Raw genomic sequence first — 22,831 nt, 5'->3', positions numbered from 1 at the left:
GGAGGCCAGAGGACAGCCTGCAGTGTTCTCTATGTTTACTGGTAGATCTGTGTCCGCCTGTGGTGGTATTTATTAGGGCAGACTTGTCATTTGTTTGAGACTTTAGAGCTTTGAAGGCTGAATGGTGACTGAAATAATTCTCTTAAAATGCACAAAATTTTTGAGGACTTTCACCGCTGTTTTTTAAGTGAAGGTGGTTACTGCATCTGAAGGCTACAGGTCTGCCTTTCGCTCGCTTTCTGGGATATTCAAGATCTCTTCTGAGTGTTCCCTGGAAACATGGTAAAGGACAGTCGGAAGCCCTCAGGACTTCAGGGCTCACCAGAGGCAAATTTCAGCACTGTCTCCTCAACTACTCCTTTCTCTCTGACTCAGGACAATTTAAATCCCACAGTTGTGTCTTCACGATGTGCTTGCATTCTTAAGAATTTTAACTTAAATGATAACTTGGTCTACATGTTTCTCAGAAACAGCCCTGAAGAGGAAAATGAGTCGTCTCCTCTTGTACGTAGACAAAAATTCCGTGAAGTGCGGGGGCCCTCCCTTTATTGCTTTATTTGTGTTGTGATATGCTGCAAAATCCATATTTTCCAAATACACTTGTATATTTTGTCCCAATCTTGACATTTTTGAATAGATAGGTGCTGTCCTGCTAGTCACCCTGCCCAGGACTGCTTCATCTAGTTATAAAAAATTGGAGGCTCTGAACACTTGAAGCTAATTTTTTTTTTTTTCATTTTGTAAGAGCAAGAATTAGTTAAGAACAGCCTCGTGGAGAGGACACGAAAACAGTGTAAAAGAGAGGTCTTTGTGTACAAAGCGCAAGGCAAGAGCAAGTGTCAGTTAATTTATTACGTATGTCTTTACCCCTTGTCTCAGTAACCTTAGCCATGCAGCCAGGCTAATGGCGTAGTTGACTAGGGTTGTAGCTTAGTGGCAGAGCATTTTTGAGGCTCTGGGTTTAAGCCTTCATCAACTGTGAGGGGAAAAAAAAGAACCAAATTATTAAAAAAAAAACTGCTATAGCATTGAAAAAAGTGATTATTATATTTTCTACCGATGGCAACAGAGCTCATGGACATAGTTTTCCCTCCATATATTAATATATGTATTTCCATACTGTGCATTTTAAATACTGTGTATTCTAAATGGGGCATGGGAACTCTAGGTGTAAAAGGAGTAAGAGACAGGTCTGGGATGTTGGTGAGGAAAAAACATAGTGATGTATTATTCGACATCATTAGACAGGTGCTAGGTGACCGTTACATGAAATACATGTTTATGGTGGTTAAAGATGGGCTTGCTGACGAACTCCATTCTGATGCCAGTTTTGTTAAGACTTTATTGAAACTTTAAAAATATTTTATTTTTAGTTTGTGTGTGTGTGTGTGAGCACCTATGTGTGCAAAGGGCTGACATGGCAAAGGAGGTTGTTGGAACCCCTGGAACTAGAACTCAGTTTTGAACTGCCTGATATGGGTGCCGGGAACCTACCTGTGGACTTCAGGAAGAGCAGCCACCTCACCAGTGCCAGGCTACTAGCACTTGGCACCACACCTGCCTTCTCTTTTCTCTCTTTTCTCCTCGACCCTCCCCTTCCCTTCCCCTTCCCTTCCCCTTCCCTTCCCCCCTCTCTTTTTCCGCCCCTCCACTCTCCTCATCTTCCCTCCGGGGGATTCTCCCCTCCCCTCTCCTCTTCAATTCTACCCTCTCCTTTCCTCCCCTTCCTTTCCCCCCTCCCCTTCCCCCTACCCTCCCGTCTCTTTCCCTTCCCTTTCTTCCTTTCCCCCTTCCCTTCCCCTTTCTCTTTTGTCTTTTTTATGGTTCTGGAGATGGAACTCAAGTTCTCATGTGTTCACAGCAAGGGCAGTACAGAATGAGCTACCCTCCTAGTTCTGTCTGCCTTTTTCAGATGACATCCCAAATGCCTTCAGTTCATTTTTAAAACAGCTCTCTATGCCTTGTTTTCTGGTCTAGGCTTTTGTACCTAGACACAGAAGCACCTGTTTTTCCTGTTTTAAAATCTTTGTTTTCACTCAGATATCTATATCTTGTACGATTGCTCTTACACAAAGACCTCCAGTTTATGAAGTGTCTGTGCTGGCTTTCTCAGCTGTCCACCGATTTCTCAGTGATGTATGCTCGCTCTGCCCCTCCCCACCCCTTCTTCACATCACGCTGTCACCCTCATTATCATACACTGTTTCTTCTTCCTTGAGCTCCACCTCCTTTCCTCCTGCTCTGTAAGCCTGTTCTGTAGTTCAGGACTTAGTTGTGTTTTCTCACTGAGCAATGTCTCTCTGATTCTTTCTGAATTTTCCAAACTGCTGCCATGTCTTCATTGTTGCTTAAGATGGGTGTCTAAGTAGGTGTTAAGCGCTCAGGGCCATAGATTCTTTCCCTCTCTAGATGCCCAGGTGCATGGTAGGTATGAAGCCTATAGTTGATAACAGGTCTGTGGCTGTAATTTCATTACTTGTCACTTAATCATCAGGTGTGAAATTCAGAAAAAAAGATACTGAAGTAACGTCAATGTACAGAAACCTGCGATGATTTTTGAGTGTTTGATTCGCCACTGATATGTTGAGGTGTTTGTTTTTTCTCCCTTCTCTCGCTAGCTATCAAAGAGAAGTATACAGACTGGACAGAATTCCTCATACGTGAATTGACTGGTTCTCGGACAGCACCTGCAAACCTTCTGGAAGGTGTATGTATTGCTATTATTCATCTATTATAGCTCTGAAGCCTCCCTGGCCCTGTGATGTCTAGTGGCACCTTCGAGTATATCCCTCTGCGGATACATGCGGACACATGTTTTTTATTCTCACAGCATAACTTCCTGTTTGTTAACTGAATTCCATAGGTGATGGATCTGAGTACTAATCGGCTGATGTTTTCCTGTATTATAGTCAATTGATGGGAAGTTTTCTCTGTTCGAGTTCATTTTAAAACTATGTATCAGCATGTCTTCCCATCACCTCAAGCCTTACCTGGTAGGATAACTTTGTGGCAGGTGATGGGCAAGCATATTTATGTGCTTATTGTAGTCTCCTGGAGCCCGTTAATAAGTAGCACCATTCATTGTTCATCTCGAGTGTGTAATAACTCCATGATCTCCCACATATGTGCTACCCAAGACTATCGACTAGCAATCTCCATAAAACAAGAGGAGATATGGCTGATTGTATTGAAGTGTGGCTCAGGCAGATTTTAGGCATGGGAGCAGAAAGGTTTTAACATCAAGTCTTGATGGTTTGTTTGAAAATGCGATAATGAAACATTAACAATTCTTATATGTACTTGAACAGGAAGACAAATAATATGTAATTATTAATTTACTAACTCTGTCTTAAGGGTACCCTGGAAAGGGGAATTCTAAATGAATGACTGGGGATAAAATGTGCATTTTTATTATTGTTACTAATGTTGTTGGGGATAAGATACAGATTTTCATTATTGTTACTATTATTGTTGTTATTATTACTATTATTATTATCATTATTATTAACCTTTATTTTCTTCCATGGCAATGGTATTAATACTTATGACAGCCACCATGTGCTATGGCATACACAAATGTTTTATGTAGATTTTTTCCTGATATGTTTATCTTAATGGCTGTTTTTGACCATTGGGTTAAAAGACTGCAATGGTTATCAGGCAGTCATATTTTCAGGGATGAGTTGCCTTACCATGTTAAATTGTTCTAAGTAGCCATCTAGAGAGACATTCTGAGTAACCCAAGAGGGTTACTCAGAAAGGGCAGTACTTACGGATTTTCCAAACCAATGTCCAAGTTAAACAGTAGAAAACTTATAGCCAAATGTTAAGAAAAGAAAGATGCCTGCTTTTATAATCCCAGCACTGGGGAAGCAGAGGCAGGCAGATGCCTGGGATTCACTGGCCAGCTGGCCTAGCTTAATCCTGAGTTCCAGGCTAGAGAGACCCTGTCCCTGTCAAAAATGGTAAACGATGACTGAGGACCAGCACTTAAGATTGCCCTCAGCCTCCACACGTGCAAAAATGTGTCTCAGACATGTCACCTGCACACACATTTGCACGCATTCAGTTAATCTGTCTATGACAGGGTTCTGGCTACTCTTAGATGGCACTGTAAGGTGAACTTCTCTTAAGAAGTCGTGGTATAAATTTATAGCCGTATATTTAGATACATTTGTCAATTTGAAAAAAAATAGACATTTTGTTATCAGTTGTTCTTGCTCTGGTGCATCTGAGAATAATTTTACTAACAAATGTGCTAATCTCTAATAAATGCAATTTTATTTGGGAAGGTTAATTTGTTTGATTAAATTAATGGTATAAATTGTTGTTTTCTATTTACTTGCGATTTTGGTTGTTGGAAATGGTGTTGGTATGTGGACGTATGTGAAGGAGGAAAGGGTGTTGGGGTGATGGTTGTACAGAAGGTGGGGTTGGGATGATGTCAGAGTGTTTGGCAATCATTTGGATGATGGTGTGAGAAAAAATTATTATCTTCTGCTGTCATCTGTTTCCATGAAAACCTTAAAAAGTCAAGTTTACAATATGGAGTTTTGCTTCTGTTTGAACAGCCTCTACGAGGAAAAGGCCCTATAGACCTCATTACAGTTGATTCCTTAATAGAGCTGCAGGACTCCCAGAACCCCTTTCAGTACTGGATAGTTAGTGTGATTGAAAATGTCGGAGGAAGATTACGCCTTCGCTATGTGGGATTGGAGCACACTGAATCCTATGATCGGTGGTTATTTTACTTGGATTACAGACTTCGACCAGTTGGTTGGTGTCAAGAAAATAAATACAGAATGGATCCACCTTCAGGTGAGAGGCGGCGTCTTTTTCCTCTGTGATGTGTTTGTGATAGAGATGTCAAACTCCTGTGGGTGTCTCTCAGGACACACCTGATCATGCGTCTTTTACATGTCCGTATGTGGATCTTAAGTGTGTTAATTTCAGTCTTTTGAGTGGAGAATAAGATCCAAGATACTGATCAGAAGCACTCTCAAAGGAGAACTCGATGTCATGGGGCTCAACAACATCCGTCAACTCAATCAGCTGGTCCTATTCCGATGGTGTCACTGGCTCAGAAATGAAAGAAAGGGGTGATCAGGTCCCCACTCCTTAGGGACTGCGGTCTTGGAAGCATATTCCACAGTCTCTGTTTGCATGCCCATCTTTCTGACTGCCTGTTTTCTGTTCACCTGTCTACCCCTTCTTCTTTCCACATTCATCTGTCTGTCAACCCTCATGCCCATCCAGGTATGTAGCTATGCAGTATGCAGCTGTGCAGTATGCAGCTGTGCAGTATGCAGCTGTGTATCCATTTGTGCACATTGTCCTCTATCATACATTCCTCCCCTGCCTTCCTTTCTCCTTTCTTTGTGTCAGTTCATACCCACCGTCTGCCCACATTCACCCAGTTCCCCACCCTCCCATTTACCACTTACCCAGCTCTACGTCCGTCTCTGCCCTTATATGGCAGTTACTTGCTTTCTATCGATCTCTATCCATTCACTTGCCCAGATTCATCCGTAATACCATGCATTCACAGCTACCCTCTGGTTCACTTACACAACCATACACCACTCATTCATAGCTGGCTATCTATCTATCTATCTATCTATCTATCTATCTATCATCTTCCATCTATCCACCCATAAAAATTTCACATCACTTGCTCATCATTATATAGTTAAGGAAATTGAAATGAAGGATTAATCTGTTCTTTTTCCCTGTCAAGCAAGTTATCAATTGTAGGTAGCTTCAAGTGTACTGGCAAATGGCTTTGCATAGGTCTGATGGGATAGAACAGTGTGTTCTAACTAGTTAAAAAAAATGAAATCTCCCATTTACTGGATAATCATTTGTAAATGTTTATTATATGTCTTGTGATTCTACTTTTACATTTGTTAGGTTGTTTCTTTTGATTTAAAAAATGTGGTGCTTGTTTGGTGCAGATCTCTTTCTACAGCCATTGAAAGAACTGTGACTGTTCTTTCAATGGCTGTAGAAAGAGCTTCTCCATGCCCCCACCCCCACCCCCTAGGTTGTAGGGATCACATGGGTGTTGCTATTGGAATACCCAGGCCCAGCACATTTTATTGACTCTGCTGACCTATTACTATTACTGACCTTTTGGCAGAGAAATCTCAGAACAAAAATGTCACATTGTTCATGCCTTTAGACATGCCAAGGAAGAAATATTTCCTCCTGGCAGATTTTTATTTTGTGGTCAGCCTTACAGGTATATTTAGAGCGAGTAATTAGTTCTCAACTTCATTGAAATTGCTCCTGTGTTGGTTGCCAGTGTGAGTCCTGTGTACATGAGTGAGAAGTTATATTTACCTTACCTGTCATTCAGGAGCTTTGATTGTGGAACATTTCCCGGTGCTGGACTCCGTGTATTTGCATCCATGTTAAGCCTGACAGGTACATAGGTGTATAACCTGGTATTTTATAATAGCTGTATTGTTGCTGTCGACATCCCAAGAAGCAGCTGAGAAATCCTTTTATACCTTAAGCATTTGGTGGGGTAACGAACAAAGGTCCTGTCCATACTGTGAGAAAAGACTGAGCTTGCATTTGCCTGGGGATTCATAACCTGGCAGGAAAAATTTACTTGTGGAGAAAGGTGGATGTGTAAATCTCAGCCTAGTGCCTAATTGCTTTATAAATTCTACAAGGAACTTATCCTTGCCAATCCAAGGATTTATAGTAAAGCAAAGAATTTCTAGTCGCTTCTTATGCTCTTTGTTCTTCTTTTTTTCCTCTCCTTCCTATGAAATCTGGGGACTACACCTCTAATGCTTCAATGGAGAAAAAATCCCCCTTTAAGAAATATTTTCTTCTGAGTGTTTCTCAGTTTCGGGATGTCTCTATCTTTACAAGGCACAAGTAACTTGTGCTAGTTGTCCTTATGTCTCTGGACATAATGTTGATTTTACAGAAGAGCTTATGGGTTTGTCTAAAGACAGGAAAAGTGATTTGTCGAGAGCTCATTTCTCCAACGTTTAAACTGTTAGAACGGATGATTGAGTAGGGGAGAGAGAAAGCAAAAGCCAAAATGTCACTCATTTATGGTAGTTACAAGATGAAAACTGGATTCTGTTACCTCACTCAGTGAAACAGTTCCCCCTGAGAAAAGAGGTGATTATTACTGCAATTTTGCACTTGGGAACAGAACCTGATATGTTAAGATTTGTGTAAATTAATTTCAAATCCCAGGGTACCTTGTGCCACTTACCTGGCAGCACCATTTTCTGAACTGAAAAGACATTGCGAATAAAATTTCAGATAGTATAGAAAGTATTAGGCTGCTTGTCTTATTCCCAGTCACTAATAAACCAACACAAAATTACCCAGCATTAAGATCTGAGGGAGAAGAGTAAAGTTGTAGAGGTGAAAGGCATTGTGGGAAATTCCATAGCCTGTGTATATGTTGCGAGGGGGGCTGTGGAAGGTGAGGTGCTTGTGACATTCCCTTTCCCATGCATCTCACTAATGCGTCTCCACTGTTGTAAATAATCCCCACCCTTTATCTTTTACCTTTTAAAGGGCATTTCTTTCCTCGAACAGAGAGACTAGAAACAGGTAACAGAAGTGGCTGAGACGTTATTCGTTGGCAACTCTAGGAAATGTACTGGATTTTATACTGTCCACTTCTGAGGATCTAGCCTTTGGGGCATTCCATGTGTGGCTGGACTCTCGTACCTGAAAGCAAGTGAAGGCATCCCACCCTGCAGTGTGGGAGCCATTATGCCAGTGTGCTGAGCATGTTGGATACACCAAATGATTGACATCTGATTTAAACGATGTCCAGAGTATTGTGACTACCCTTTGCTTTTCCAAGAAGTTCATGAAGTCAGGGGTAGGTTGAGTAACCCCCCTTCTTGCTTTTTTATCTGTGGTTGTTTAGAAGACATGATAGGTGTTTGGAACTTACAGGAGCCAAGGGAACAAAATTCTATCTTTTTCTATGTCCGGTCCTCCCACCCCTGTTTTTGACCTCTCCCATATTAATTTCTTTCACAAAGAAAACAAAAACAAAAACTAGGTAGGTTCTGGAATCAGGAAATTTCTGGATAGAACTGAAATGCTTCTTGCTTAAACTGTTTCAGTTTTCTAAAGAGTGGTGTTGCCATAATGGAAACACCACAGCCTAGGTTGCCTAAATAGTTGCCATTTATTTGATCATGGTTTTAAAGTGTGGGAAGCTGAAGCAAGAGTGCCCACCTGTCTGGGGATTTGGTGAGGGCTCCTTTCCTGGCTTCCAAGTGGCCACCATATAGCTGGCTCTTCACAGAGTTCATTAGAGCAGACACACTAATTACTCTTCATGGGCCATCCCAGCAGACCCCTCTTAACCCTCATCATCACCAGACATCACGTTGGAGATTCAAGGTTCTACATAGGCATTCAGGAGGACACAGATGGAGTTCATAACATTCCCTAATATTTCTTATCTCTTAATAACCATTGGTCCATCTTTCCTCACTGGAGTGGACCTGGTAGGGTAGGAGGGAACAGATTCATGGTGATGGGCAGACCCACGAGAAGAGGACTGAGCATTGTACATGGCCTCTGTTTACATATGGTAATTTATTTATTTATTTATTTATTGTGATATGGTTGCTTTCTGCAACACTCTTTATCAGAGCTTTTCAAACTTTTGCATAAAGGGAGGTCTCCTCACTTTCCTTCAGGCTCCTGGTTACAGATGGCTGAGGACCATCTTTTGAATTGTTTATGACTTCCCACAACCAGTAAATGGAGTCTGATGAGCAGTTTTAAGTTCCCTGCAGTGCAGGTCACTTTGAGAACATGTTTTATGTCCTTTTAATGGAGCTGTTTATTGTCCATAAATTCGCTGGTGTACCCAGGGTGTCTCTGTCTCCTGAAACACACACACACACACACACACACACACACACACACACACACACACACACGACATTGTTCTCTGTGTGTTGCACCTCAGAGGTGTTCCATTGTCATGGGTGGTAGAGATGCTGGCCCCAACTCGGTTTAGTTTTGCAGAAAAGAGAGTGCCTTGTCATAGATCTCACTTTTCTCATTGCTATGACGAAATACTAAACAAAAGCATCACAAGGAAGGAAGTCTTTGTGTGAGCTCACAGTTTGTGTAGCATGAGGGAAAGGAGGCCATTGCTGAGGAAAATCACATATATTTTTGTCTCTACATAAAAATACCAGACTAGGGGAAAAATCTGCAAGAGACAGAAAGTTCTAGGTGACATGCTTGAAAAACTATTAGACAAATAGAAAATGATATATCAGAAATCACCCTCTGTGCAACGACAGGAGACAGTGTTGGTAACTTGGATAAGTCTGGTAAGACCTTTCACCAACTATAATTATGCCCCCCCCAAAAAAATCCCCTAAATAAACTGCTAACATAAAGGAGCTTCAACTCAAGTTGAGGTTAGAAGCCGCAGGGATCTAAATATATGTCTTCTGGCTCAAAAGCAGACATGTAAGATATTAAAAATATAGCCCAAAGGTTTAATGTTGCCTTTTAAGTGTGCTTAAATTCATATTCATATTCTAACAGTCTGTCTGAGGCAGCCAGGGTTGATATAGGGATGATATAAACACATCTACTTCCAGTGAGAGCCTCCACAAATTCTATTTTGATAAGGTCTTAAATCTGTTGTGATCAAGCCATAAAATTCCCCTACAGTTTCAGCAATATGTGAAACCTGTACTCAACTTTTTTTCTTCCTTTTAATTTTGCATGCAGACTGTATAACCTTTGTGTGTAAATCATCTCTCTCCTCCAATGCCTGGGGGTGGGGGGGTGGGTGGGTTATGGCCGACATGTGGTAGGAACATTTCAAGTATAAATATAAATCTTGGTTTATATATTTTAATTTAGCTTTTAATAATTTTTCTGACTTATACAGACTATTTTTTCTAAGCATATGCGAACTTAGAGACTTAGTGGGAATTGTGTTGTAATAACTGTAGGTGCTGGACAAGAGCGATTCAGAGGTTAGGCATTTATCAAAGAGTGAGTTCTCCATCAGTGGGTGGACGTTTTAGGTGATACATAGAACCGCGTCTGTAGATGATAGAAAGTCTTGCTAATGTGATTAATACCATTAAATTAAGTACGGAGGGCCAACAGAATGAATACAAATGTTCCCTGTGCAAGAGCCCTGTTAAGTGCACTCCATTTCCGACAGCAGCTCTTTAATTTCAGAGAACCCCTTTAGCAGGCGGCTGCTTATGGGGCAGTGTGAGGGGCTGACACTTGCCGAGAACTGTGGGAAAATAGAATTTATAGAACCAGCTACCAGAGCTGCAGTCCCTAACTTCTTTGTGGCTTGCCCTTGATACAGATCTTTATTATCTGAAGTTGCCTTTTGAATGGAAATGTGCTCTGGAAAAATCCCTAATTGTTGCTGCAGAGTCTCCTCTTCCAATGGAAGTATTTAAGGTGAGTGGTGAATATGGTCAATTTCTCTTTCTCTTTCTCTCTCCTCCTCCATGTTTTCAAATGTAAACTAAACTGTTGAAGAGTTGTTGAAATGTCAGTGGGGGAATGCTCTTGCCAGGCATGTGCATGAGGTCCTGACTTCTGATCCCTAGCACCCATGTAAAAGCTGCCTGTGTTATTGCAGTACTCATTCCATGAGATGAAATGGGAGGCAGAGACTGGAGAGTTTCCAAAACTCCGTGGGGTAGCTGACCTGACATATGGCACTGTGAGCAAGAGACATCGTCTAGGCTGACACCTGAGGATCTTCTTGTTTGCATAGGCATACTCTGGCATCAGTGTGTCTGCATGCACACACATAGGCACACATATATACACACACACATGTAGTACATACATACATAGTCTGCACACATACATCGTACACACAGACACACACACACACACACACACACACAAATTTGAAAAAAGAAAAGGAAAACTACTGTCTAGAGAATTTTGTCCCGTAGTTAGGAAATTAGCTCCTTTGCCCATTTTCATTTTAAGCTCTGAAAGTTATGTCTGCTCCCCATTACTATTTTAAAAATGACTTTTTGTAAATACTCACATTATAGGATGTTTTATATATAGGGTATATAGGATGTTATAGGGTAAAATATTTTTGGTTATTCTTCTCTGTGATGAAAATCCCATTTTTATCCCCCTATTTCCTACTGAAGGGAGAAGAGAAACTACATCGTCTAAGTTTACTCATTTGTGGGTTTTTTTTTTTTTTTTTTTTTTTTTGCATTTTTGAAGGGATTAGAAATAAGGTCAGTGATAACAGCTTATAGCGGGTCAAGCCCTTGCCTCACTAGCATGGGGACCTGAGTTTGAGTCCCTTAGGACCCATGTAAAAAGAGGGACACGTGGTACACACTTATAATCTTAGCATTTGGGAGGTAGAGCGAAGTAGAGGGTGATGTGGGGAGAGACAGGGAGGAAAGGGGCACACACACACACACACACACACACACACACACACACACACCAAGAGAGCATGAGCTCACTCCAGCTCCAGCCCAGCCAGTGTCCAGGAGATTGGTATATTTTTTTAGACTCAGTTTTCTCAATGGCTGATGAGACTTTGTCGGGAGTGTCTGTGACACACCAGGCTTTTGCCAAGACCTCCTACAGAATGGAGTAGGGATTGTATTTCAACAGCAGTAGATTGTCAAACTCTTAAGTCCTTTAAAATCACTCAGCCAGCTTAGGTATTGCCCTCCTACTCTGAAAGGATCGGGAGGGAGAGGGTGTTGGTCTTCCAGGATGGGCTCACAAGAGTCTGTAGGGCTCTCACTGTCCACACTTTGTGAGACCTTGCTGGTCTTTGCTTTCACAGGCAGCTGATGAAGAGTCCGCACTGTTGGCAGGGTTAGCTCTGGGCCTTTCTGCTCAGTTTTGGGTTTGCTGAACTGGGTAAATCAGGTCCTTGTTTGTCAGCTGTTTTCATTTTCCCTACACCTTGGTGGCTGCATAGTAGGCTCATCTCTTAAAAGCAAAACAAGCAAAACTCCTTTGCACTGTAGTTAGGCTAATTTTTTTTAGGATATAAACAAGATGGGTTTTGGCAGATACCTTAGTCTCCCATTGTTGCCTTTTGAATTCTTTATTGTTGGGGGTTTTTTGCTAAACATTGCTGCCTCATGTCTCCAAGGCCTGTCAAGTCTAGTGTGGTACTTCCCCTTGGAGTATCATGCCGTGAAGACCCTCCTGGGGAGTCTCAGGGTACCACCACATGGGTTTTTTTATGTTCTTCTAACTCCTTTTGTACTTGTGTTGTTCTGTTAAATTTGTACTCATCTTCGAGTTGCAAATATAAATCCTCTGAAGAATACTGTACCTAAGCTCCTGTCCTGGGTCCTCAGCCTTAACAAGGTTCCATGACCAGTTTCTGTGGCATCCTGTGTGCCATAATGATTCTGTGGTTCTGTGCATAATAGCCACCTCTTTTTGCTTAACATGAAACTCCAGGAAGAAAAGGGCTATATGTTTTGTGCATGGTTGGAAACATAATTCCCACCACTTAATAACTATTTGTCAAATAAATTAACAGATTCTTGAATGGACCACATACATTTAACTCACTAGATTTAAAAATTCTGAGTTAATATATTTATAGATTAATTGAACATATAACTGTACTTAGAATTGTGAACATTAAGATTTGAAAGGCAGAAACATTAATAATCTTGATCTGTTTTTAATTAAAAAAAGGAACTGATTCATTAAACATTTATTGAACAGCTACTCTCTGTAAAAGACCATTATGTCTTGTTGCCCTGATTCCAGGATGTAATTTAAGTTGGTCTATATTTTCTATAATATAATCATCTTCTTTCCTTACCTTCAATTCATCCTATGAGAATTCAGACTATTTTTTGACACATTATCATCTCAGAATTACCATCTTATTCAACATATTGCTATAACTAAGCATCACTGTAAGAGTTGGTCGTTAATACTACTTTGGGGGTTAGCACAAGGCAGGAGTATGGATCGGGGTGGTAGGCACTTCACAAACCTAAAACCTGGTTGCAGTGAGTGTTTGTGTTCTTAACATGTATGAGATACTTTCATAAATTTGATTTCACTTCACGGAAGAGAAAAAGACAAGGTAATCTTATTTGGATGAAGTCTATATTTAATTTGTAATTTGTTGTTAGTCTTGGGAAGTTTGCTTCCTAAGGCTACTGTAACAAATTGCCATGGACCCAGTGAGTTCTAGATAGCATAAGTCTAGACAACATAGTCTCTTACACTTTTGTAGGTTTAAATCAATTTAAATCAAGTTTAATTAGGTAAAATAATTTAAGTCTGGTTGTGCGTGGGTTCAGAATCCACCTGAAGAGAAATGTGTTCAGCAATCTGTCCATCCTTTGGGGCCACCTGTTAAGCCTGAAATCCCTTGTTTTGCAGTGATGTCAGTCCACTCTTGACTCTACCTTCCTGTGTTCGCATGACCTTAATTGCCTCTTTTTGTCCGTCCACATTTCCCTGTACTGATACTGACACTGCCCATTTGATTAGCGCTAATGATAACTCAGAGTGAGCTCATTTTATTACATTTGTGAAGATTCTGTTTCCCAGTGAGTATTCTATTCCTGGGTTTTGGTAGACGGGGACCTGCAGGGGATGAACTCCTCTCCCCAATCACCCCATTGCACACACAGTAATTGTCCCTCTGTTGAACACACACAGAGGTAATTATGATCAGAGGAATTACAGGGACATGTGTGATGAGCGTTAGATTGTCTTTGCTGTTGCTTCATATTTTTCTTTCTCTCAAATGTATTTTCAAGAGTCCCTGCAGTATTCCTTTGCACATTTGTGTAAGACTTACACTCCTGCTCCCGTACTTCCTTTTTTGTGGTGTGTGTGGTATATGTATGTATACATGTGCACATGGGTACATGTGTGCATATGTGTTCTAGTATGTGTTGAGGACAAAGGTCAACACTGGCTACCTTCCTCAGCTGCTCGTCACCTTATTTTTTTTTTGAGACAGTATTTATCACTAAACCTAGAACTCACTAATTTGGCCAGACTGGCGGACCAACAAGCTGAAGCTATCTCCCTAGCTCTGTCTCCTAAGTGCTGAGATGGCAGGCACATGCTGCCAGGTCTGACTTTTTACATGAGTGTTGGGGATCTAAACTCAAGTTCTCATGTTTGCACAAGTATTTTACCAACTGAGCTATCTCTCCAGCCCTGACCAATTGTCACAGACATGTGATAATGATGAGTTGGATAATGAAGATAATGGATACACACACACACACACACACACACACACACACACACACACACACATCTCCACATCTCTGTTTCTCCATTGTCATCAGTGTTTGTCAAGGAGGGAGCAGGATTCTACTTCTGTTTTTGTCATTATAGTACCAGGAATATATGTTTGAGTTCAGCGGTGACTCATCTGGGATGCATGTTGTTCCAGAAAATTGCCACCGTGTTCTACCGTTATGAGACAGATGAGCAGTCCTTCCAGGCAATTCTTTTTTCTTAGTATTTTTACACTTTAGATAAAATAGGCATGTTGACGCATTGGATCTTATTCCATGCAGCCCGCCCCTTTCTTTGGGTGATGCTTTCACATGCTCTGTGTCTCCTCATGCAGTTAGTCATGTCTTCAAGCTCTGTTTTCTCTCTGCCTGGAACACAAGCAGAAACAACACACCAAGAAGCTAGCTCATCATTAGGCTTTCTGCCGTTCCTCACCTGGATCTGAGGCAGACTACTGAAGCACTCTGAGATGCCCCATTTTGAAGGAATTCTGACTGACTTTTTTTTTGGGTGGGGGGAAATAGAGACAATCCTCAAAATTTAAATTCAGTTAAATTCATGTTAAAAAAAAACCCCAAGAATATTAGAAACTGTATTTTATTAGAAAATAACTAAGGATTTCTCCCTGACAACTTGCTTGAGGGGATTTCATTGTTTAAAAAAGATTTAGCAAAATGGTCCGTATTCCGGTTGTAACTTATTCCTTAAAAGTGATAGGGAGGGGGTAGGGATGGCGATGGCTATGCAGCTCAGTTGGGGCTGCTTGCCTAGGGTGTGCAGAACCCTGGAGTTCATCTCCAACACCGCCTATACATGAAGGGCTAGCAGGTGCCTGCAGTCCCAGCCCTCTTGTGGGAGACGCAGGAGAATCAGAGGGAGTTTGACGTTCTCCTGAGCTATTTGAGTCTCTGCCTCAAAAATAAACACAACAGATAATGGCTTAGCAGGACCATATTGCATGGCCACACGGTTTTCACTGGACACTCACTTGGAACCTGTGTTTGCCCACATTTCACATCTGGGTAATTCCTGCTAGGACTCTATTAAAGACACCTTCATATGTGGATGCAAACTTCAGTGATAGAATAATGTTTGCATGCTTTGTAGCCTCTGCATTGATCCCAGCTCCCATTTAATTAACCGACACATTGACTATTGTTGTGTTGTTTTTGTTCCTCGGAAAGAGCTGCTAACATGTTTTCCTGAGAGTTTGTTTCTGCCACCCACCAATGAAGCTATGATTAACTTATCCAGATTTGTGGTCAACGGTTTTTGTTGCTTTAGTTTCCTAGTTCAGGGTCTGCAAAGAAAGAGCAAGGGTGTGGATGGGGTACGTGGGAAGGTTTGAAGAGGGGAACAGGAAATGAGAACTGATGTAATTTTATTATAATCTAGAAAAAGAATATATATTAAAAATATACCACTGAAAGCTTTAAGGAAATTTGGTTTCAAAGTAGGGTCAACAGAGGCTAAAAAAGTAAGAGTCAGCCAGTAACAAATGCAACACTACCCTCTGTGTCCAAACTTCCTGAACTTTCCGTGGTCACCATTGGTTTTTATTAGCTGTCGTCTCAGCCTACCTCTGTGGCAAATGTTGAGTAATCAAGTATCCCTGGTAGGCCATACATATAACCAGAAGATAAATCAGAAACTGCACTTCCCACCTCCCCAGTGTGTGGAAGTAAAATGTAGTTTAGTTCCTTAGAGGGATAGTAAAAGGACAGCCGTGTGCCGAAGTCACAGCTGTTGCCAGTTCATAAGTGAAAATACCCCTCGTCAGTTCGTGGCTAGGAACCGGAAAGACCCCGGTACAGCAAGAAGGATGTTAGGAATGACTTGAAATTAAGAAAGCTTCTCTGCTCGATAGAAACAGAAACCACATTCTAGGAGATCTTACCACTCATGTGCTTGAAATGTCAAGGGCTTGTCTCCCACTGAGAGAGCTCCGTCTCCACGTCAGTGACTCACCTCTAGTGTGTATCGTCTTTAAGTTTTAAAACCTCTGCTGTATTCCCTCTGTGTATGAGTTTGTGTGTGGCTGTGCACGCTCATGTGTGTGTGTGTGTGTGTGTGTGTGTGTGTGTGTGCACGCGTGCGCGCGCACATGCACACTTCCCCCCTTGTGCTAAGGGCGGTCAGAGGTCAATGCTTTCTTTGCTCCTTAGTTGCTGTTCCCATGGAGACATGGTCTCTTACTGAACCCGGAACTCACCAATTCAGCTAGACGAGGTGGCCAGCGAGCCCCAGGACCTTCATCTGTCCCTGCCTTGCCAGGACATGGATTATAACGACATTGCTGCTTTGCCAAGCCTTTTGGTTTTGGTAGCCTTTGAGCATTAGAACTCAGGTCCTCATGCTTCCAACACCAGCAGTTTTCCCACTCAGCCACTTCTCTAATCCTCCTGCCTCTGATCTGTTTGGGAAGTTTGACCTTCATTGCCTTCATTCTTGAAACTGGCCAATTCCCCAACAATATCCGTGGCTCTCACGGAGGTCAGGATAATGGGTTTTGATTTCATCCGGGTAGATCAATAGTACAGCTGGGAGTTTGGGACATGGCTCAGTTGGTAGAATGTTTGCCTAACATGCACAAAGCTCTGCGTTCGATTCCCATCACCACATAGACTGTGTGTGATATGACATCTCAGCTAAGTTGAGTGGAACACAGAGGCTCAAGACCAGACTTGGCCAACACAACAGGCTCAGAGCCAGTCTGGGACACATGAAACCCTGTCTGAAAACAATGTCTGTTCAGTCTGAGCGCATCAATTTAACAATGGAGCTGTCCTCTGAGAAAGGCATTCTCCAGTGGTCTTGACATTGTGAGAACAGCACAGAATGTTCCTCTACAAAGCCAGATGGTGCAGGTCGCTCGACACAGCCTTTTTGTGCAGGCAGGCAGAATGTGTGGTAAACAGGAGGTGCATGAGGCTGCTTTTCATGTAACATAAGTTTTACAGTATCCCGTTTTTAATAAATAGAAGGCTATGCTCTAAAATAGCAATAAAATATGGGAGAGCAAGCGTATAAACCCAGAACACAGTCTTTTATTCCATTGGCAGGTATTCTTCTGTGCTCTGTATTATGATATGCCCAGTATTTCTTTATGACCAGAACCACAGTACAGTTGTTTACATGGGCTCCCCACCCTATAACATCACACTGCCTACAATGCCTGCTGGCAATGGAACTGTTTCAGGCCCACGATTAGGATCATTTAGGGGCATGGTTCTGCTGGTGGTCCATCATAAGACAGCATGAGACTATAGTTCAGTAAGATTTCTAGTCTGTTGGTGTCCTAGCATAGTTCACTTTCTGTCGTCATTGTAACGAAGAGCTGTTGAGCAGATTCAACAGTATACCGAGGTAACTGTGGGGGTTAAATGCACCTTTCACCTTTGCAGTCTGTAAATAAAGAGTTGCAATAGCAGCTAATCTAGTTTGGTATGCTGGCACATGGCGCCGCTAATCCGTTCTTTGCGTTTGCCTTCTGAATTTGTTACGTTTCATAAACAGAGAGAAGGGACATCTACGCAAGGACTGGTTAAGGCCATTTGTTTTCGTAGGGAAAGATTCCATGGACACCTTAACATCATTGAGAGTTTGTTCATGCTTCTGGGGAGAGGGTAAAGACTTTGCCATGCCATTTGAAAGAGCTGGCGGAGCTGGTACAAGCTCGTGAATTCCAGTCTTGGGGAGAAGGAGGCTTGTGAGTCCCCTGGGGCTCATTGGTCAGTCAACAAAGCTTCAGGTCTATCAAAAAAAAAAAAAAAAAAAAAAAAAACCACAAAAAAGGAAGGAAGAACAGTGCCTCAAGAACTATTCAGGAGATTTCCATCAGACCTGCATGCACATGTATGTGTGTTTGTGTGTGTGTGTGTGTGTGTGTGTGTGTACACCCACACCAGCACATACATGCACAGAGGAATCTGTTCACAACATGCCAAAGATTCTGCACCCTATAAATTCTTTAAACTTTGTTTATTTATCTATTGGAGACTGGGTCTCACCATTTACCCTGGGCTGTCCTCGAACTCATGCTCCCCAACCTCATGCTACCGAGTGAGTGCTGGGATTACAGACCCAGGCCAGTGTTGTTTTATTTCCTTTGTTTTGTAGCTTTATAGTCAAAGAGGAGGCAGGGGAGGAGGCTACTGCATTTCTGTGCACAAGTCATGCTTGTGGTCTGTACATTGTATATTTCATTTTCTCTCACTCAGTGGTAGATATAGCAGCGGGGAAATGTATGTACCTATGCTTTGCCTCAGGTGGCACTCTTAGATTCCCCTGGAACTTAAGTCTTCTGTGTGGAAGTAAAATTTTGGCCATGTCACTGAGAAATACATATCTATAATGCAAAGTTCTATCTCCTTCTCCTGATGTTAGACCAAGTCCCTGTAATGAGCAGTTGTATTGGACAGGCTGCCTGTCCTTTTGTGATCTGCTCAGTGTTGGCCACTTAGTGGTGAGGATTTTTGGTTAGTGTTTGTTCTTTTTTTTCTCTTGGGGATTCTCCTCCATTCTGGATTGGAAGGCTCTGTGACATGAACATTTTCTGCTAGTCTCAACCTGCAAAGATATTAAGTTGTTTTCCTGCCTCTCCTTTCCTCCTCGAAGAAGTGGAAGTCAGAGGGTCTTGGATGGCTCAGCCTATGGTAAATCGCACATTGTACAGCTGTGAGGACCTGAGTTTGCATCCACGTAACCCTTTTAGAAAACTGCGTATGGTAGAATGATTCTGAAATTGTGTGTGTGTGTGTGTGTGTGTGTGTGTGTGTGTGTGTGTGTGTGCATTGGAGACAGGCAGATCTCTGGAGTCTGCCCTCTGACTGTTTCTCATCCTATACCTACTCTCCCATCTCCAAGAGGATGTCCCCACACCCCCATGCCTTCCCCATTCCCTGGGGCCTCAAGTCTCTTGGGTTAGGTGCATCTTTTCTGATTACTGTTTCTTAACCACGTGTCATGCTCAGAATAATGGTATGTTTGTGATTATCTCCTTTACTCCTACCAGCATCTTCTAACATTGCACACTAGGTCCTCAGATGCCAGTAAGAGGGCAGGTGATAGGAGCTGTGGGCTTACACTATAGAAAGGCACAAAGATAATATTTCCCGATCTTGAGGGAGCATCAGAGTGGGTCAGTGGTACAAGAAATGGTTTGTGAGTCTCTTGGGGCAATAGGACTCTGGTAAGTTATTGTTGTTGGAGAAGGCAGAAGCATTAGATGAGAGATTCTGAAGGGACCAGCTACTCTTCAGGTGTCTTGTTAAGCACCCAACTTTCTGTTCTCTTCACCCAAGCCAGTGCTTCCCCACTGAAGGGCATTGCGGGGGCAGTGTGGCTCATCAAAGGATGTGGAGATGTTTGATTGTCGCAGTGAGGTGTCCCGTGCCTTTGGCATCTGATGGGCCAAGGATTTGGCAAAATACCTTACAGTCCATGGGACATTTTCCTAGAAAGGGATAAACTGGTCTCTAAGGTCAATAGCATCTAGTTTGAGATATGCTTACTTAAGAAATTTTGTGACAATGAGCAAGTATGACCTGTGGGAGGACCTTGAAAATGGTTGACTGGCTGCTGGTACAGTTTATAGTTTCTTCACCATGCCAGGTGTCAGCTAGAGGCTTGATTCTTGGGGAGCTGTGACTTAATTGTCATGAAAAGGGTGTGCAGTCAGTCACCGGAGTAGGGCGTTGTTCCTTGCTAACTCCTCCCTCCTTGAGAGGTGATGTTGCTACAAGAAGATAGTTCGGAATTTGTCTACTGTTTTCATGGCAATAGTGGAGTTGCATTTAGGGTGTCCAGCTAAAGGGGTGCTTCTGGTTAATTGTGTCCTCCAGGGTGGTTAGGGTAGGGATGAAGCTGAGAGGGCAGTCTTCCTGATACTTGTTCCTTTTCAAAGTGTTACCTTGGGAACTTAAAAGGTACCTTGGTTGCTTGTAAGTGAACTAAAGAATTAGGAGAAAGAAAATAGCAGAAGTCAATGTTCAACTATGTATGTCAATTGGATACCAGGTGTGTGTGTGTGTTTATGCGCACGTGCAGAAGTGCATACACGTGTGTATTTAATTATATTTGCCTGTGCAAGCCATTGTGAAGGCCAGTGACAGCAGAAAATGTTAGCCTTCATCACTCACCTTACTTCGTGTGAGAAGGCCGCTCACTGAACCCAGAACTCATTTTCCAGGGAGCTCTGCAGACTAACCACTGGGGTTACAGATGTGTGCTGTTGTGTCTGGATTTTTACAAAGGTGTCAGGAGATTTGAACTCAGGTCTTCGCTATTGCACAGAAGCTGTTTACACACTGAGCTACTACCTCCTTCCCTGGCTTCTTCTTTCAGTGGTTTAAGAAAGAGGAGATATCCTGCTACTTGCCAATGTTTTGTGGTGCCAGGTGTTAATCACTGGAAGATATTCCTAATGCCTGTGGCTTAAGCATTTTGTACCTAACCATTGAAATAGCCCTGACATAATCACCTTTTATGAGTTGTGTGGTTCAGTGTGGCATACTTAGCATTTCCTTTCTTCTTATTTTTTGTAAAACTTGATTGAATGCACCAGTTGGAGATAAAAATTGCTTTTTACAGCAGTGAGTGTAAAATGGAAAAGCTTGTCGTTGTTAAGCGTATAGATTTTTTCATTAAATTTTTGTTATAAATATTTCACTGGCTACATTCAAATCAGTATGATGGAGTTGAAACATAATAATACTATTGATTTAATAAATGCTGGCATTCCGGTGTCATTTCTTAATGAAATTAATATTGTGTGAGTCGTTTTCTAACAAGTACATGAGCATTAATCTATTCTTCAAATAAAAAAATAAAGAAACACTATGAGACAAATGGCTTTTTAAAGAAAGTATAACATACTCTGATGTGAGTAAAGTTTCCAGAGTTCATTATATAACAATTTGGGTGTAGTATTAATTAAAACCTTCCTTTAATTTTACTGAAGCCTATTCCTAGAAATTATGCAAATTATTGAGGCCTTGAAGAGAAACCAATGTTTAATTTCCCAATAGACCCAAAACTGGCATGTTGGAACTAAGATTTATCTCATGCAGTGTAGTGTTTATTTATTTGCACATGCGTGTGTGTGTGTGTGTGTGTGTAAGTGTAATGTGTTTTTGTGACTATGTGCACTTCAAGTGACTATCTTTCTCTGCACTCATCTTGTTCCTTGGAGGCAGCATCTCTCCCCTTTTGAGCTTGGCTTTTGCATTTTCTAAGCAAAGCTGGAAGCCAGTAAGCCCTATGGCTCCTCCATTCTCTGTCCCACCTCCCTGCCTTGAAGTTAAGGTTGTAGGTGTATGTGGGATACCTGGTTTGTTATGTGGGTGACAAAATTTTACTCTAGTCCTCCTAACTGGGTAACAAGTGCTTGTAACCCCTGAGCATTGTTCCAGCCACCCTCTGTCACACTTCTGTGTAAGCATGTGAGTGACTATGGATGTCCTGGTATGTAAGTAAAACCTTGCTGACTTACCCTGGCACTTTTTGTTGTCAAATTCCCCAGTCATCCGAAAGAATTGCCTCTAACTCCAGTGCTGGGTGTAGGGCAGGGTAAGAATAGGGACAGAGGACAGATTGATTCCTGAAACTCATTGGCCTGTCAGTCATTTAGTTGAATTGATTAGCCTCAGATTCAGTAAAAGAACTTCTCTCAAACATTAAAGTTGGAGAGTAGTTGAGGCAACACAGCTAATGTTGAATTCTGGAACACACACACAGAGAGAGAGAGAGAGAGAGAGAGAGAGAGAGAGAGAGAGAGAGAGAGAGAGAGAGAAAGAGAGAGAAACAGAAAGACAGAGAAAGACACACATAGAGACAGAGACAGAGGTACAGAACCCCCTCCTAGCCACACACACGTACACACACACACACACACACACACACAGACACACACACAGAGAGAGAGAGAGAGAGAGAGAGAGAGAGAGAGAGAGAGAGAGAGAGAGAGAGAGAGAGAGAGAGACAGAGACAGAAGCAGACAGAGACAGAGGTACAGAACACATTACCCCTCCAACCCCCAACCCACAAATGATCTGAAGAACGTAGACTAAAGAGATGATGCAAGAACAAGTTCAGATTTCTATTTCTGAAAACAGGCAGCCGTTGATTGGTTATCACTAGACAACTGCACTTGATAAAGAATCAGATAAGGGACTAATCTACACGCTGAGTTTCTTGGAGCCAAAAACCTTTCAATGGGAGCATTGGTTGTAGTAGGATGGATGTAGACTTAGCCAATGACATCTTGTAGTCAGTGATCAGCATCAAATTAAAGATCTGGGACAGGAAGTCTTAACAGTTATGTAACAGCTTTCTTTGGAATGTTGGCTCTCCTGGCAGAGCAGAGATTGCTGTTAAAAGTATACAAAGCAGAGCTGGGACAGATGCTAGAGTTGCAGGCTTAAGCCTGGGGTTGACCAGAAGTCTGGATTGCTGACCGCTTCTTTTACAAAGAAACTGGAGAGGGAAAATTTCACAGAGAGCTCTAGAGATTAGAGGCAGCTAAGAAGTGACCATTTGC

At 42.0% G+C, this 22,831-nt stretch overlaps 1 protein-coding gene across 5 annotated transcripts in view; it reads left to right on the top strand.

Annotated features, from left to right (window-relative positions):
* Sfmbt2 (Scm like with four mbt domains 2) overlaps nucleotides 1-22,831 on the top strand; it is a 192,655-nt gene that overhangs the window by 67,457 nt on the left and 102,367 nt on the right. For all 5 annotated transcript variants that reach the window (XM_076939424.1, XM_076939427.1, XM_034510311.2 and 2 more), the window contains 3 exons: nucleotides 2,619-2,707; nucleotides 4,572-4,818; nucleotides 10,358-10,455. In XM_076939424.1, coding sequence (XP_076795539.1) covers nucleotides 2,619-2,707; nucleotides 4,572-4,818; nucleotides 10,358-10,455 — 434 coding nt within the window. The remainder of the gene's footprint in view (nucleotides 1-2,618; nucleotides 2,708-4,571; nucleotides 4,819-10,357; nucleotides 10,456-22,831) is intronic.

The sequence above is a fragment of the Arvicanthis niloticus genome, chromosome 8 (genome assembly GCF_011762505.2).
Source record: "Arvicanthis niloticus isolate mArvNil1 chromosome 8, mArvNil1.pat.X, whole genome shotgun sequence".
NCBI lineage: Eukaryota > Metazoa > Chordata > Mammalia > Rodentia > Muridae > Arvicanthis > Arvicanthis niloticus.
The sequence above is the reverse complement of the archived record's forward strand: the minus strand, read 5'-3'. Positions and strand labels throughout refer to the sequence as shown.